Source organism: Tenrec ecaudatus, chromosome 5, assembly GCF_050624435.1.
Source record: "Tenrec ecaudatus isolate mTenEca1 chromosome 5, mTenEca1.hap1, whole genome shotgun sequence".
Classification (NCBI taxonomy): Eukaryota; Metazoa; Chordata; class Mammalia; order Afrosoricida; family Tenrecidae; genus Tenrec; species Tenrec ecaudatus.
Window position 1 is genome coordinate 163,543,671 of NC_134534.1, and position 16,583 is coordinate 163,560,253.

The 16,583-nt window shown below is 39.4% G+C and overlaps 1 protein-coding gene across 3 annotated transcripts in view; it reads left to right on the forward strand.

Moving 5' to 3' along the window:
* PAXIP1 (PAX interacting protein 1) overlaps positions 1-16,262 on the forward strand; it is a 61,377-nt gene extending 45,115 nt beyond the window's left edge. For all 3 annotated transcript variants that reach the window (XM_075550185.1, XM_075550186.1, XM_075550187.1), the window contains 8 exons: positions 228-298; positions 2,392-2,494; positions 4,612-4,780; positions 10,119-10,219; positions 11,339-11,473; positions 11,558-11,633; positions 11,719-11,778; positions 15,858-16,262. In XM_075550185.1, the coding sequence (XP_075406300.1) occupies positions 228-298; positions 2,392-2,494; positions 4,612-4,780; positions 10,119-10,219; positions 11,339-11,473; positions 11,558-11,633; positions 11,719-11,778; positions 15,858-15,874 (732 nt within the window). In that variant the 3' untranslated portion in view covers positions 15,875-16,262. The remainder of the gene's footprint in view (positions 1-227; positions 299-2,391; positions 2,495-4,611; positions 4,781-10,118; positions 10,220-11,338; positions 11,474-11,557; positions 11,634-11,718; positions 11,779-15,857) is intronic.
* Positions 16,263-16,583: the final 321 nt, after the last annotated feature.

Consider the following 16,583-nt stretch of genomic DNA (forward strand, 5'->3'; position numbering starts at 1 on the left):
AATTGGTAGGATTGATAAATATTAAAAAAAGACTAAAAAATGGTAAATGGGTTCTATCAGGAATAATTCCATTGAGTTCTTTCTTGTCCTATTCACCTTTTTTTGGCAAGTGCTAGTTAATGTGTGGTGAAGACCTGACCAGATAGTTTTATAAATTAATCTTTTAGAAGCTACTGAATTACTTGGGAAATTATTGATTTAAATAAATAATAATATTTTAATTACAGGCTGTAAGATTGCCTCCCAAACTGAAACAGAATGAAGTAACTAATATCCAGCCTTCTTCCAAAAGGGCCAGGTATGAACAATCAGCTTACTTTTTTACAGGTGTTTATCTTTCATAAGTCTGCTTTAGACACTGGCGCCAATAGAGGAAAATTTCTGGACAATAAAACTACTTAGCATTTGAAAGGATTCACTTTTTGCTTCACAACTCTATTGTGATTATATCACATTTTATTGCGAGAGACTTGGTGAATGATGACAGGCCAGTGCCCTTTTTTCAAGAAATAGAAACTATTTCTTGAGGTAGAATCTTGGCATACAGCCCCCAGTATGTACCACATACACTGCTGTGATTAAGATGGTCTGAGCAGTATAGTACCCCAAGCTTTGAGAAACCTTGAGGAAGCCCCGGTCTGTCTGCAGCACACTGTTTAAATAGCATTAATATAGGTGTGCTGAATGAAGAGCGTAGGACAAGATCCTCTTAGGTGTGCTTTCTGTTCCCCGGTGTGGTGAGGAGGACGGACAGGATGACAGTAACTGGTGGGTAGGAAGCCTGGATGCCACGCTGCAAGCTGGCTTCAGCTGCAATGTGTGCAGTCAGCTGTGCGAGACAGAGCTGGTTAGCCACAGGTAGTCAATAAGAACAGCCTGCTAGTAATTTACTTAGTCAGACTGGGCACATGAAGGAACACACCAAAGACTGGCTTTATTTTCTGTTATAAAAGTATTCATTTTTTAACTGTGTTTGGTTAAATATAGTTCAATGCCTATATTTTAAGTGGAGCTTGGAACCGGTTTTTCCCAGTTCAGTCATGGCAGAAGAAGTAAAACCAGAACAGATGCAAACATTTTTTAAAATCCGGGTGAACTGAATGAAGTGTGATAGTAGAAAGGGAAAAATTAATAGGTTGAAGCCTGCTAGAAAATTAATCTCCATAGGAGGCAAATTTGCATAGCAGTCACATTGTTTGCTGATCAGATTTTTTAATCGAGTTGGGCACAGTGGTGCCCCACTCCAAGATGGTGCCCAGCTGCACTGCTTTGAATGTGTGTGGCTCTCCACAGATCTGCCCATCACTCCTGGAAGGGCTCCCAATACCTCTTCAGAGTCTCTCACTCCAAGGCTTCAACCTATAATTATTCCCATTCTGGTTGTCATTGTGAAGCACCTACATTCTCAAGAGTTTGTGTCTCTTCTGGGTTTACTTAGTTGGCTGTGACTGAACCAGTTCCAAGTCCTGCTTGCACTTGCTGATTTTGTCATCTTTTCTTCTCTCCTGCTGCTCAGCTTTCCCTCCATTAATTCCTTGCATCCGGAACAAAAACTGAATTGTGGGGTTCTTTGTAAAATTCCAAATTTGTGGTTCTATTAGTGCAAAACTGATCAAAGTGCCAAAATTTATTAAAAAGTGTCTGGACTTAGTCTTTTAAATAAGCTGAAAATAGGACTTGAAAAGGAGATGGTGAAAGACTGAGAAGCTCAAATTAAAACATGTGCATGAATAAAACAGTTTCTTTTGTCTAAAAAGAATCTGTCTCCATAGGTCCTGCATTCATAGATTCAACCAACTGTGGGTCAGAAGTAAAATATTCAAAAGGAGGAAAAAAGAAATTAGGTGGTCAAAGCAATCCCCGAGAGGTTAGAAGGAAGGACTTGGGTATTCTATGGCGTCCTGAAACCAGTCTGCACCAGGGACAACTGACCCAGATAGATGCGCTACGGACAGTCCGCTTGGTTGACTTTTATCAAAAATTACGTTACTGTTGAAAGTCAAAGCAAGAGATGGCCAGAGTCATGAAAGATTATTCTTAACATTTGCTATAAAATTGAGAGCAATCGTTAGTAATGGTTCACAGCAAAGTGAGATCTAAAAGATCAACTTTAATATTGACCTTCTCCTATTCTCAGTTGGGTTGCGGTGGATAAGGAAGGAGGGAGTGTTGCTTTCCTCAGAAGCTTATCTAGTACTTCTCATAGCGCTTTCTAATGCGCCGTCTTCAGAGTGTGCGGGGAGGGTGGCCGCAAGACGGGTCGATAACTCATTGCATTTTTCCATTAAGGCTAATCATGCCTACTTAAAGTTCTTAAATCTTTTATTTAAAAAAAATTCCCTTTCTTTCTCACAAACTTTATGTCAGTAATACATATTTTTTACCTTTTAGAATTGAAGATATACCACCTCCAACTAAAAAGTTAACACCAGAATTGACCCCTTTTGTGCTTTTCACCGGATTTGAGCCTATCCAAGTTCAGCAGTATATCAAGGTAAGCTTTATTCTATTTTGTACAGAATTTTCAACAGTGTCCCTTTATGTATATATTTTCTTGAGAATACATAACCTAGCATTTAGACAGGAATCTCTTGTTAAAATCGCCTTTCTAGTGTATTATTTTAAAGAATTGGGAGTACTGAGAGGTCATTGAATTATGAATACATTTCCTGTCTTGCTCTGGATTATTATTTCATGCTTGCATTTCAATATTTGTTTAAATTATTACATTATTATAAAATGTAAGTGGTGAAAAGTTTTCAGTTTAACCATTGTTAAATGTACAATTTAGTCATAGGAATAAAATTTACCACTCTCAAAAATTTTAAAAATTGAAATAGTAACTCAGTGTCCCTTTCAGCAATAATAACCCACCCACCCTTCCTACTATCAGGCCTTACTAACTAATGATAAACTTGGGCCTCTGTGTTTAGTGTATTGCAGATACTACATATATGTATCATCATATAGAATATGCTCTTTTATCCTGAGACAATTTCATTCAGCATAATGTTTTTCAGGTTCATTCATGTTTTATTATATGTGTCACATCCTCATTTCTTTGTGGCTGGACAATATTCCTTTACATGAATATACCACATTTTATTTATGTATTTATTTGTTGGGGGACAGACATTTGAACTCTTTCTACCTTTGGGCCATTTAGAATAGTTCTACAATGAACATTGGAACACATGTATCTATCTGTGTTAGTCCCAGTTTTCAGTTGAGTACGTACTTAGAATGACATTGCTGGATCATGTGATAATTCTATAACTTTCTGATGGACTGCCAAACTTCATACTTTATATATACAATGCTAAGTCAGTTCATACATGCAGGGTTTGTTCCAAACAAAGCATGTTTAAAATTGTCTCCACACTCAGTTTATGGCAGCACACCTTCTCTCCGTAAAATACTGGTCTTAGATTCATTAGGATGCCTTCCAAAATATGTTCTCATCAAAGCATTGCTTTCTAGGAGATCTGCTGGATCAGTGGAATTCAAGGCAGAAAGGTCAACTTAGAAGGCCTGTGGCATCTATTTTAGGAGATTCCAAAGGAGTAACCCTGATAGGCTTTCTTAAAGGACAGGAGATGATCCTTGGGTGATAAGGTAGAATTGTGGAGGAAATGGAAGATTGCACTGGGTGAGAAAAGGCCAGGGAAGTCGCACAGGTTTCCCCATTGGCACTTGTTCACTGTTTGGAGGTAGCTTACGCTGTCAGATCATTTCATTGAGAAACTGTGATCCCCACTAGCTTTTCTGTATGTGGGGGTTGGCCACTTGGATGTTTTCTTGGAATTGTCTGTTTATATCCTTTGCTCATTTTAAAATTGAATTTGTTTTGGTTTTGATGTGTTGAAGTGTTCTCTATATTGTAAAGATCAGTTCCTTGCTTCATGGCATTGAAAGAAAAAAAAAAGCCCAATCTGTGGGTTTTCTTTTTAATTCTCTTTGAAGTCCTTCTTTTTGCTTCATTAATTTAGATTATAGATTAGGTGAAGGTTTACATTTCAGAACAGCAACTTTGTGTTCAACAGTTTCAACTAGTAATCAACCCCCTGACTAGCTTACAGTTCACCCACCCATGACTGATTGTTGGATATTTTAGGAAGCCCAACTCATCCGCTTTGCCTCCTGTTTGTATCTTAAAATGTATGATCGTGTAGGAATAGGAATGTGCACTGCTGACTGGTGGGTTTTTATTTTAAAAAGATGAGGGGAAAAGTATAACAAATAAAAACAAAAACAAAGTTGGAGGGGAAAACTTAAGAAGAAGGGACAAAGCGAGAAGGAAAATACCGGCAGCCCAATCCTAGTGCAAGTTTTAGCCGAAATCCAGGTGCTCAGGAAAGCAACAGCTTTCTTTCTACAGAGGAGGACACTGCTCGTCAAGGAGGCAGGGGCCAGGGCGCATCTCTCCAGAGACCAGCAAACAAACGTGGGGGTGTGGGAAGAGGGCGAAAGGGAGGTGATTTCATTTATTCCTAAAGATGTGTTGTTGCTGTATGGTGGAGAATTTCTATTCTGCCCGTGACTGCTACTGTGCACTATGGAGAGGACTCTACATTTCTAACTTCTGGTTTTGCTCTATCGTGTAACTTTCAGAAGCTCTATATTCTTGGCGGTGAGGTTGCTGAGTCTGTGCAGAAATGCACACATCTCATTGCCAGCAAAGTGACTCGTACTGTGAAGTTCTTGACGGCCATTTCTGTAGTGAAGCACATAGTGGCTCCCGAGTGGCTGGAAGAATGTTTTAAATGTCAGAAATTCATCGGTGAGTAGTACACTTTCAGTTTTCACACCAACCACATGTTCTGGTGTTTTCTCCTATCGCCATCCTTATCCCAACAAACATCTTGTTTATTGTTTGAGTATATGATGATCACCCACTGAAATGGATTTAAAACATTTTATGCCTAGCTGTCCACTTCATACCTTTGCGCTTTATGATGAAATATAAAGGTTTAGGTATTTTGACAACTGTAGGAGAGAGAACTAAGCTAGTAATTTGCCTTGTTTTGTTGTTTTTCTTATTTCTTTTGTTTGGAAATAAATGGATGCAAAATGACATGGTCACATACCATCAAGTATAACTTTTCTCTTTACTTAGAGAACAGTTTACTGAGATGGTGTGATGCCGACTGAAGTAGAGGTTTCACGCAGGAGGAAAAAGATGCCCCTCCTCTAACCTGTTGGCTTGTTCAGAGCATCGGGAATGGTCTCTGCTTATTAGCACGCAGAGCTGAGAACCTTCCTTGTAGTCACATTACGAGATGCTATTGGAACACATTTTGCTTTCTGCTGTGGTACCAATTATATACTACAAATAAAGACTACCTATGAGGGTTTTTTTAAGGTTAATAAATATACCAAATGGTTTTAAAGCCTTGCTTAGTATAAAATGGATATAAAATCCAAATCATTCTTTTCTCCACAAAGTTATAGGGCCAGAACAATGTGCGCCATTAATATCCTAAGAAAGAATAGGAGTATCCTTTATATACAGAGTCGGTATGTTGCTGACCCACCATCTAGAACCGGAATCATGCTTCCGAAAAGCGCATCCTTACCATGTGCTTGGGTGACAGCAGGTACAGGAGACTACTCTCTCTGTGTTGTTTTCTGGTTGCAGTTTCTACTGCAGTCAAAGAAAACGCTCTTACTGCCCCTCATGTGATACGAATTACCAACCTCTGACGTAAGAGTCTCCACATGCAGTCATATTTTCCTGCTAGTAGTTGGTCTATAGTGCCTTGGAATACTCGTGCTTTCTCAGCTTCGCCCCCTGGCTCCTTTTCCCCTGCAATACGAATACTGAAGGACACGGCAAGATGGGTGACATTGAAATTGGCAATGCAGCAGGGCCCCTCCCTGCTGGTCCTCATTGCCACCATTCTCTGTCGATGAATTAAACTAACCTCACTTACCATTGACCGCTAGTGCGTATTAGAATCTACTTCAGATCTGTCGTTTTCTCAGCAGCTGATGGTTAACCACAGTTCACTTTTAGTGGATAAGTAAAATAAAAGGTGTATGACCTAGCAGTTATATGATTGGATTTTACAAATGAGAAATAAAGATCCAGACAAAACAAAGAAGTTTAAAGTTGCTCTTTATGGTGAAACTAGACCCAAACTTAAAATTGCTTCATTTTAATCCAAATCTGTAAACAAGAAAAAAGAGAAATCATCAATATAGTAGATAAATTAAATTCCCAACTGCAGAATATTAAATAGCATTTAGAAATTTTTTTCAATTTAAATTTCAGAACTGGCTGTCCTTAAATAAAAATATATCAATGAAATGCAAACATGATGAAGGCAGAACAAACAAGGAGCTTGGAGAAATAATTACTACAAACCTATATTTCCGTTCCTGTTTTGCATAATAGAGAGAAGATGTAGAATGAGATGGCTCGTTCTCTTGCCAAAGTAGGGAATCTTTAGGATCTGCTGTGGATGTGACATCCCTGAGCGTGGGCGCTGGGAAATGGCCTGGTAGTTTCCTCGCTGCCTTTGGCTGCGTTTGCTCTTAGAAAACAACTCAGCGCCAAGGCTCTTCTTCGGCATTTCCTGACTGCTGTGCTTTTGCTTTCCTAACCAGAAGGACGCCACATTTTAAATGAGTGAATGAATCACCAATTTGCTGAATTTATCGAGCTTCCTAGTTTGTGAAAATTTGATTCTTTTGTTTATAATATTTATAATAATTTACCTCATGGGAAGTTTTAGCTGATATTTCTTTAAAGCATTTTTAATAAGTTTGTTTTGTTGATCTCTGAGGGGTATAAAATGATCCTGTAATATATATTAAAAATTAATAAAACATCCGAAAACATAGTTTATCCCCTATTCATAAGACAGTTTATCCCCTATTTTTCAGTTTTAATAATTTATTTTTAATACTTTAAAAAAGCATTTCCTGTTGCGGACCATTGTATTTTCAAGTTGTTCTTAAAGTTACTTAAGACAGTTGACCTTAGTTTATTTCTAGCAGCTAATATCTGAAAGCTTGCTTTCTGATTAATGCTTTTCCTGTGTCCTCGCAATATAAGAGGTGCTTTATTTTTTAAGCTAATGTGGTGTGTGATTTTTCTTTTTCCTTTTTTTAGTGTCCACAAATTTACAGAGGGTTTGGCAGTATAACACACGTAACTTTTTCTTTCAGTGTTGACAAAGTGCGATACATCTATAAACAAGAACATTCTCCTATATAACTGTAATGTACTCATCAGAATCTAGAGATTAAAATGGATCCGTTACTATAATCCTCAGACCCCATCAAGATGTGTCCAGTTGCCCCAGTCCTGTCCTTTAAAGCAAAGGATCCAGTCCAGAAGCACACATGACGTGCTATGGTCACGTCTCTAATCTCCTTCAATCGGGAGCAGTTCCTTGGTTTTTGCCTGTCCTTTTGAAGATTACAGGTTGGTTGTTTCGTAGGATGTCCCTCACTCTGGGTTTTGATGCGTTTCCTCGTGATTAAATTCAGGTGATTGCCATGTTCCTCTTGGTGCCTCTTATCAGACATTGCACAATTTTGATGGGTTGTGTTGCTGATGTTAACTGTAATCACTTGATTAAAGTGATGTCTGCCAGGTTTCTCTGCAGTACAATGATACGGAGGCCTCAGGTTATGAGCAGGCAGGCTTAGGGATAACTGCTATTTGCCCTTATCAGTAAATATGCTCTCACTTTGAAACACCTGAGCCTAACACTGTTGCCATCAAACTCTTCACCACAGTCATCTTCAGTTGCTGGATACGTGAGCTTTTTTTTTTTTTTTAATCATTTTATTGGGGGCTCGTACAATTCTTATCACAATCCATAAATGAGCTTTTAAATCATTGAAAAGACCACTAATCTTTTCTTGCAAGACAGGCTAAGTAAGAACCATATGTACTTGTTCTGATTTACATACATATTAATAAAAGATCTTGCTCATAATCCCAGGACTGCCTTATTCCTTTTCCTTACACTAGATGTATTTTTGAGGCAGGACTTTGAAACTGTACAACCGTATTGTTTTTCATCAAGGTTTACTTTATCTATTTCTTCTTTTAAAAAAACAATCCTGTGTTCTCTGTTGTTGAGAATGTTCACAGCAGAGCATACATCCACTTGAACAATCTTACATAATTCAGTGACATTGGTTATATTCCTGAAATTGCAACAATATCTCACCCTCCTTTTCCTGATTCCTCCTCCTCCATTAGTCTAAACTCACTGCACCTTGAGGGTGTATTGACTGCTCTGTGGGAGAAAAATGAGACTCTCAAAAAAAAAAAAATGAGGCTCTCCCATAAAGAGTTGTATTGGCCAGTTCTCCCTCCTATAGTGTTGCAGTGAGCTCAAGGCAACACAGTAGCAGTGACTTTTTGAGAGTTTGGCTCCCTAGGTTTCTAATTTTTTGAGTTGATGTCCATTTGATCCCTCATAAAAACCAAATCCAAACCCATTGCCACGGAGTCTCATTCCAATTAACAGACCCTGCCGGACAGAGTTGCTATGAGTTGTAAGCAATTCAGTGGCAGTGAGTTTTGTTATAGGACAGAGTAGAACTGCCCATAGGGTTTTCATGGCTGTACATTTTTATGGAAACAAATTGCCACATTTTCTCTGTAGCAGAGTGGCTCATGAGTTTAAACTGCCAGCCATTTGTTTAGTGGGCAAGTGCTTCATCACCAAGACCCCTACTTCCTCTGTGTAATAACAAAACAAACCCACTGCTATTGAGTCTGCTGGCCTTTTGTAGGATTTCTGCAGCTGTAAGTCTTTAAGGAAGCAGAGGGCTTCAACTTTCTTCTCAGGAGCTGCTACAGAGTTTGAACCACTGACCTTGCTGTTAGCAGCCCAACACCTACCCAACAGCGCCACCAGGTCTCCCATAGAGATAGGTCCTAAGGGTACAGTGTTTAAGGCAGAGATATTCTTTACTAGATAAGCTAGTAAGATTTCAGGGAGTATTTTTGGTTTAAAATTTGAAGATTATCTCAGAGTAGTAGTTTAGGGGGTTCACCCAGCCTTTATGGGTCCAGAAAGCCTTCATACCCTGAGAATTTAAATTATTTTTATTTAATCAGAAATCTGTAGAATCTCATTAAAACATTCATAAGGACTTGTTTCATCTTCCTTTAGCATTTGTTGCCATTACTTTGGACAGTTTACCATCCAAGCTGCCCTCTGCCCTTTGACATAGCCCACCTTTTTTGAGCACTTCTTAGCTTCTGGCACAGAAAGTTCCCCCCATAGCTTTCCTGTTCTGGCTAAGCTATTTGGCTGTTACGGAATTTGAAGAAGAAGGAAGAGAAAGAAATGCTCTTCTGACTATGAAATCCAGCCATGAGAATAAGCCATTAGATTGCTATGTGCTTAAAAGAAGTACATTTTATTTTGGTAAATGTGTGGTAAATTCACCTAATTGATTACCAACTAATGGACTCCTGGGGCCTTCAGATCGTTATAGTGGAAGGTACCATGTCCTGGGAGCTGTTAACTTGTTAACCTTACAAAGTTTGTAAATTTCTGAAAATACTTCAGATAAAAATTCATTGCTGTAGAGCAGGGGGTCCTCAAACTTTAAACAGGGGCCAGTTCACTGTCCCTCAGACACGTTGGAGGGCCGGACTATAGTTTAAAAAAAAACTGAACAAATTCCTATACACACTACACATACCTTTGAAGTAAAAAGCCAAACGGGGCAAAAACACCCGGCGGGCCAGATAAAGGTCCTCTGCAGGCCGCAGTTTGAGGACGCCTGCTGCAGAATTCGTTCCCTCTCAGACTGAGTCTGTGCGAGATTATGTTTGAAGGTAGCGAGGAGAGCCTGCAACAAGAGAAGGTACGGAGCTTTCAGTCGAATTTTTACAAACCAAAAGTTTAAGAACTGATCTTGGAGAACAGTGTGCGCCTAAGTCTGCCTGTTTGTTTTGAGGTTCGGGGGAAGTGTCATTAAAATATATTGAGACATAAAGGATGAGGACTTTACAGGTAAGTTGACCCAAGAAGAGCAATCACCTGCATAACCGCAAGAGTTCTGTGAATGTGCTGCGCTTGGTGGCCTGTTTCCAAATGGTGACGTTCAGAGTTTGTGCTGCGTTCGTTGTTTTCCAGATGAGCAGAGCTACATCCTCCGAGATGCTGAGGCCGAAGTGCTATTCTCTTTCAGTTTAGAAGAGTCCTTAAAGAGGGCGCGTGTGTCTCCACTATTTAAGGTACGCTTTCAAGGAAAACTAAGTAAGTCCAAGATGATGTGAAAGGTCATACAACGGAAGACAGTAGTTGCAAGCATATGCCGTATATCCTCTTATATAAGCCAAGTTTTCCAGCACATTTTTATGCCGTTTTTGTAGTAAAATTAGGTGCCTCGGCTGATATTCGGGTTTGCTTATACTTGAGTATCTACGGTATGCAGAATTTTATGGTTTGCTTTTCCTTGATAGATTTTGAAACCTCTCTGTAATATGATATACCACTATAATATTATTTTGACTGCAGTATAGAACAATTGATAGGAAAATTATATCTATATAAATTCTATATGTTATATGTTTTTAAATACCGGAAACCTAAGAGTATGTAAATTGAATTGATATGGGGTGGGCTCATTATTTCTACTTTTAACAACTTTTTAGAGGATATTACATAATTCTATTCTCATTGTGTATTCACCTGAATTCATGCTTAAATAATTTATAACTTAGTTTTGAGAAATACTTAATAGGTAAGTTGGAACAGATGAGAAATTCTTGCCTAAGAATATCAATAAAGATAATCTATTCTTTAAAACTTCTTCATCCTAGGAATAAGAAGTGATTTGCAGCATTGTGCTAAAACATGTTTTAGCACATGCTTGGATTTCTTTACTGCTTAAAACGAAACAGTGTTCTCTAATATTCTTGAGAGCTAAGTTGGTAACAGAATTTATCGATGCTGACTTGGTGGTCAGTTTCATTTCCTAGTAATACCAGAGGTATTAGAGAAAGGGAACATTGTTCAGCTGTCGCAAGGTGCTGCCGAGACTGTTCGACTCACAACACAACACTGCTCAGCCCTGTGCCTCGTCACAATTGTTGTGTTTGATCTCATTGTTAAAACTAAGAATTGTGTGTAAGTTCTAGTTGTAATAATTATATGTATGTGTCGTGCCTACATATTAACCTTCTTAAACTGTTTCCAAACTTTAGATTCCTCCAGGCTCACTTTAATTTGAGATACTACTAATTGAGGAAGAATTTCGCCCTAACTTAATGGAAGTAGACTTTTGTCAGAATTTATGAAAAACCATCTATTCCAAAGCATGTTTTAAATGCATACGCTTTAATTTTTTTTAGGGGAAATATTTTTATATCACCCCTGGGATTTGTCCAAGCCTTTCAACTATGAAAGCTATAGTGGAATGTGCAGGAGGAAAAGTGTTGTCTAAGCAGCCGTCTTTTCGGAAGCTCGTGGAGCACAAGCAGAATAAGGTGAACGGAAGTAGAACAAGCTGCTGACGCCATTGCGGTCATGCAGAAGATACATGATACATAAATATCTTTTCTTTTCTTTAGAGTTTGTGTGAAATCATCTTAATATCCTGTGAGAACGACCTTCACCTATGCCGAGAATACTTTGCCCGAGGACTAGGTACAGTTTACGGTTTCTCCTGTCCGTTAGATTCTACATGGCCATGTCCGTTTCCCTTCATACCCTCTCTCTTCATGCCTTCCAGATGTGCACAATGCAGAGTTTGTTCTGACTGGAGTCCTTACACAGACACTGGACTATGAATCATATCCTTTTTGAAAAAGAGTGAAAAGGGAAGGGTTGAAGGGATGTCTAAGAGCGATGAAGCAGTGGTCGTAACTTTTTGCAAGCCATCTTTCTTTGCTGTTATGATTTATGCATTAGTAATTCTCTTAGGAATACTGGTTTGAGAAGACAGTAGAAACATTCTCTTTCTGAAAGTTCAGATTCCGTGTGATTTAATGATCAGAAAGGGTCTGTACTATCTAGGGCAGGGCTCCTCAGACTTTTTAAACAGGGCCAGTTCACTGCCCCCCAGACCGTTGGAGGGCCGGACTACAGTTTGAGCAAAAACTATAAACAAATTCCTATGCACACTGGACGAGTCAGCTGCTAAGCAGGACAGGCAGCGGCGGCAAAAGCACCCGGCGGGACAGATAAAATGTCCTCGGCGGGCCGCATGTGACCTGCGGGTCGTAGTTTGAGGACCCATGCTCTAGTGGATGTAGGCATTTTAAGTTATTGGCAGTTGAATGAAACAAAATAATCGCACAAATTAAAAAATTAATAATTGCACAAATGTGTTTGTCATCACGCAATTTCTGAGCTTAAAATTTAGTGAATTGTAAAATGCATGTTACGTACTTTGAGATGGGCAAATAAAAACACAGTTTAATAGAAACGTTAAAATGAATCCTTTATTAAGGTGGTACCAGTAGAAAAATATAAAGATAAAATTTTAGAATAATACATTTTGACACAGAGTTAAAGAATTTTATGTTTTAGGCAGTCAGAATAAAAGTGGGGGAGGGACTTGTCACGTGATACTTATTAAAAATCTCTGTAAATTATTACATTAATATGAGAATGGCCACCAGCAAAGCAGAGTTTGTGCTTCATCGGTTAGGCCAAAAACATAACGTTTTAACAGATTCTCACTAAAGAGAGAACGTTTTCTAGAATGAATCCCTTGAGTAGCTTGCAGTTGGGCCAAGGGTAGGTTTGATCAGGAGTCTTGTTACTTTCCTGTTGGTACCCACAGCCCTCTGACCAGTGTCAGCGTTAGCTACATTAGACCTTAAGCAAAGGAAGCTTGTGCTGTGCTTTGGATAGAAGTCCGGCAGGATTTATCCGTGAACAAGCTATTGAGGTAGAAAGACTTTTTCCTTCATATGCACCAGTATCAACTAGTTAAACTCTTCTCTTTTACTGAAAGTCTTTATAAGTCAAAAGCCCAGATAGCATTGAGTGCAAGCTTTTCTTTTAAAAAAAAAAAATCACTTTATTGGGGGCTGGTACAACTCTTAACACAATCCATACATCCGTCCATTGTGTCAAGCACATTTGTACATTTGCTGCCCTCATCATTTTCAAAACATTTGTCTTCTACTTGAGCCCTTGGTAGCAACTCCTCATTTTTTCCCTCCCTCTTTGCCCCCCCCATGAACCCTTGATCATTTATAAATTATTATTTTATCATATATTACACTGTCCAATGTCCCCACTTTTCTGTTGTCCATCCCCCAGGGAGGGGGTTATATGTAGATCCTTGTAATCGGTTCTCTTTCTACCCCACCTTCCCTCCACCTTCTTGGTATCACCACTCTCACAACTGGTCCTGAAGGGTTCATCTGTTCAGGATTCCTATCTACCAATGTACATCCTCTGGTCTAGCCGGATTTATAAGATAGATTTAGGATCATGATAGTGGGGGGAGGAAGCACAAAAGAACTGGAGGAAAGTTGTATGTTTCATCATTGCTACCCTGCCCCCTGACTGGTTCGTCTCCTCCCTGCGACCCTTCTGTAAGGGGATGTTCAGTTGTCTACAGATGGGCTTTGGGTCCCCACCTCACACTCCCTCATGATTTTTTGTTCTTTGATGTCTGATACCTGATTCCTTTGGCACCTCGTGGTCACACAGGCTGGCGTGCTTCTTCCATGTGGGCTTTGTTGCTTCTGAGCTAGATGGCCGCTTGTTCACCTTCAAGCCTTTAAGACCCTAGACTCTGTATCTTTTGATAGCCAGGCACCATCAGCTTTCTTCACATTTGCTTATGCACCACTTTGTTTTCAGCAATCGTGTCGGGAAGGTGGGCGTTATGGAATGCCAATTTAATAGAACAAAGTGTTTTTGCATCGAGGGAGTACTTGAGTGGATGTCCACTGTCCATTTGCAGCCTTAATACTAAACTGTAAATAGATGCACGTAGACATATTTCCCCATCGTCTTATAGAAATATATTTACATATGTACATGCCTGCATTTAGACCTCTATAAATGCTCTTTGCCTCCTAGTTCTTTCCTCTATTTCCTTTTACTTTCCTCCAGTTCCCCGATCACGCTCAGCCTTCCTTTGGGTTTCAGTGATTTCTCTTGGTTACATTGCCCTTGATGACGCCCTTATACCCTCCTCGCCACTGATTTTGGATCACTTGTTCCCTTGTCCCTGGGTTTGTTAGCACCACTTCCTTCCCCGTCCTCTTCCCTCTCCTATGTCCCCCCGAAAGTGTCGGTCCCATTGCTTTCTCCTCCGGGTTGTTTATCCAGAGCACGAGCTATTTTTAAGAAGAAAAAATTTCCTCAATCCCTGAAGTAAATGGCACATTTAGCAATAATAACCTACCTAGTTTGAATGATGCGCAGAACATTCTTTCATTTTTATAAATCATTTTACTGGGGGCTTGTACAACTCTTATCACAAGCCATGCATTTGTTGCCATCGTCATTCTCAAAATATTTTCTTTCTACTTGAGCCCTTGGTATCAGCTCCTAATTTTCCCCCTCCCTCCCCATCCTCCCTCACAAACCCTTGGTAATTTATAAGTAATTATTTTCCATGTCTTACACTGTCCGATGTATCCCTTTACTCACTTTTCTGTTGTCCGTCCCCCGGGCAGAAGGAGGTTATATGTAGATCATTGTGATTGGTTCCCCCTTTCTCCCCACACCTTCCCCTTCCCCTCCTGATATCTCTACTCTCATTGGTCCTGGGGGTTTCATCTGCCCTGGATTCCCTGTGTTTCCAGCTCTGATACTTACCAGTGTACATCCTCTTGTCTAGCCGGATAAGTAAGGTAGAATTGGGGTCATGGTAGTTGGGGAGAAGAAGCCTTAAAGAGCCAGAGGAAAGTTGTATGTTTCATTGTTGCTACACTGCACACCGACTGGCTTATCTCCTCCCCAGAACCCTTCTGTAAGGGGATGTCCAGTTGTCTTCATATGGGCTTTGGGTCTCCCCTCATTCACATGCATAGCATTCTTAAGAGCAGCTTTATATATTTCATATCCTTATATTAAATAATTGCAGGAGTTCCTGATATTTGTGGTAAATGGCTTGTAAGATTTTTTGTTTTGTAGTTGCGCTGTGAGCACTTTGTTTTATATGATGCCAAATAAAAAGCAAACTCAGTGCCATCAAATCAATGCTGACTCATAGCGACCCTACAGGGCATGGTAGAACTGCCCTGGAATACAGTACTGTTAAATATTTTGTAGATTTCTTTTCCCTAACATTCATATCTACAATTATATTACTATTTTTATTTTCAGAAGGAAAACTTGGTTTAGAAATCATATATTATCTCACAAGTTTTTGTTTAGATCTGTATGCTGAAATTAGTCTCATTTGCCCCCAAATGAATGGTTTAGAATTTCAGGGATCCTTGAGTATGCTGGTAAGAATCAACTCTTTTCTGCAGGGCCTTTTAGGATATCGATTTTCCAGTGCCATGTGCACTGTAAATGTTAGTTTACTGGATTCCCAACTTCAGCTGCACGCTGACGTCACCTGGGGAGCCTGAAAAACTGCCGGGACTTCAGAGTTCGAGGGGAAAAAATCCACTATCTTTTAATTCTCCATGAACTTTTGAAGCCCTGTCCTCCTGCTGCTTGGGTCCAAGTGCCAGGAATCCTGTTACTGAACTGGAAGGAAGCCCGTGTCTCAGGATTTTATGTCTCCTGTGGTTTGGATGGGCAGCCAGAGAAGCTCGTGTGTGGCTGAGACAGTGCTGTCGCACTCCTCTTAAAGTCGCACCTGAAGCTAATGAATGCTCATTTAAAGTTAGAATCTGTCGTTTACTGTTGTACATTTGTGTTTGCACATTGTTTTCCTTAGCAAGCCTACATACACATTTAATTGATGCTACCTAAGCTGCCGTTGCCTCTGGCGTGTGGGGCGCGCGCGGGTCTGGCCGTTGAGCCGTTGGATCAAGTGCCCAGGGCTTCCACAGATGCTCTTGTTTTCCAGCTGCTTTCTTAGGGGATGAGCGTTTTCACGCAGGAAAACAAATATAATAAATTAACTGCATCTTATTAAGATGTGTGATTTTATTCTGAGGAAACATAAATTATGTTTTGTATTATATGAATTTAAGAGCCCACATTAGGTTTAATGATTCATTTGCCAGGTTTTTAAATGTTTTCACAAAACTGTTACAGAACTTCAGCTACAAGTAAAATGGTGTAAATAAAGAACTTGCTATCTCTAAATTATGGATGTTAAAGAAATAAACTGTTTTTGTACTTTGATTATTTTTATTTCTTATACTTCATTTTCTTTTATATTGATACCTTGCCCACATTTTAAATAAATGTACTTTTAAATTGTACTTAGAATGGCGTAATGCTTTGTTAGTCCCTTTTTCTTGTAATTCAGATGATGTGCATCTAATTGGATCACATTATTCCAAGCAAAGTATCTTCAGATTTTCTCCAGGAGAAATAATGTCTAGCAGGCAGCTATTTTCTGTTAATAAATAGGCCCCCAGGCAGATGCATATTAAAAATTTTAATAATCACTTCAGCACAGGTACCAACTAGTTAGAACCAATAATACTGCCAAACACCCCA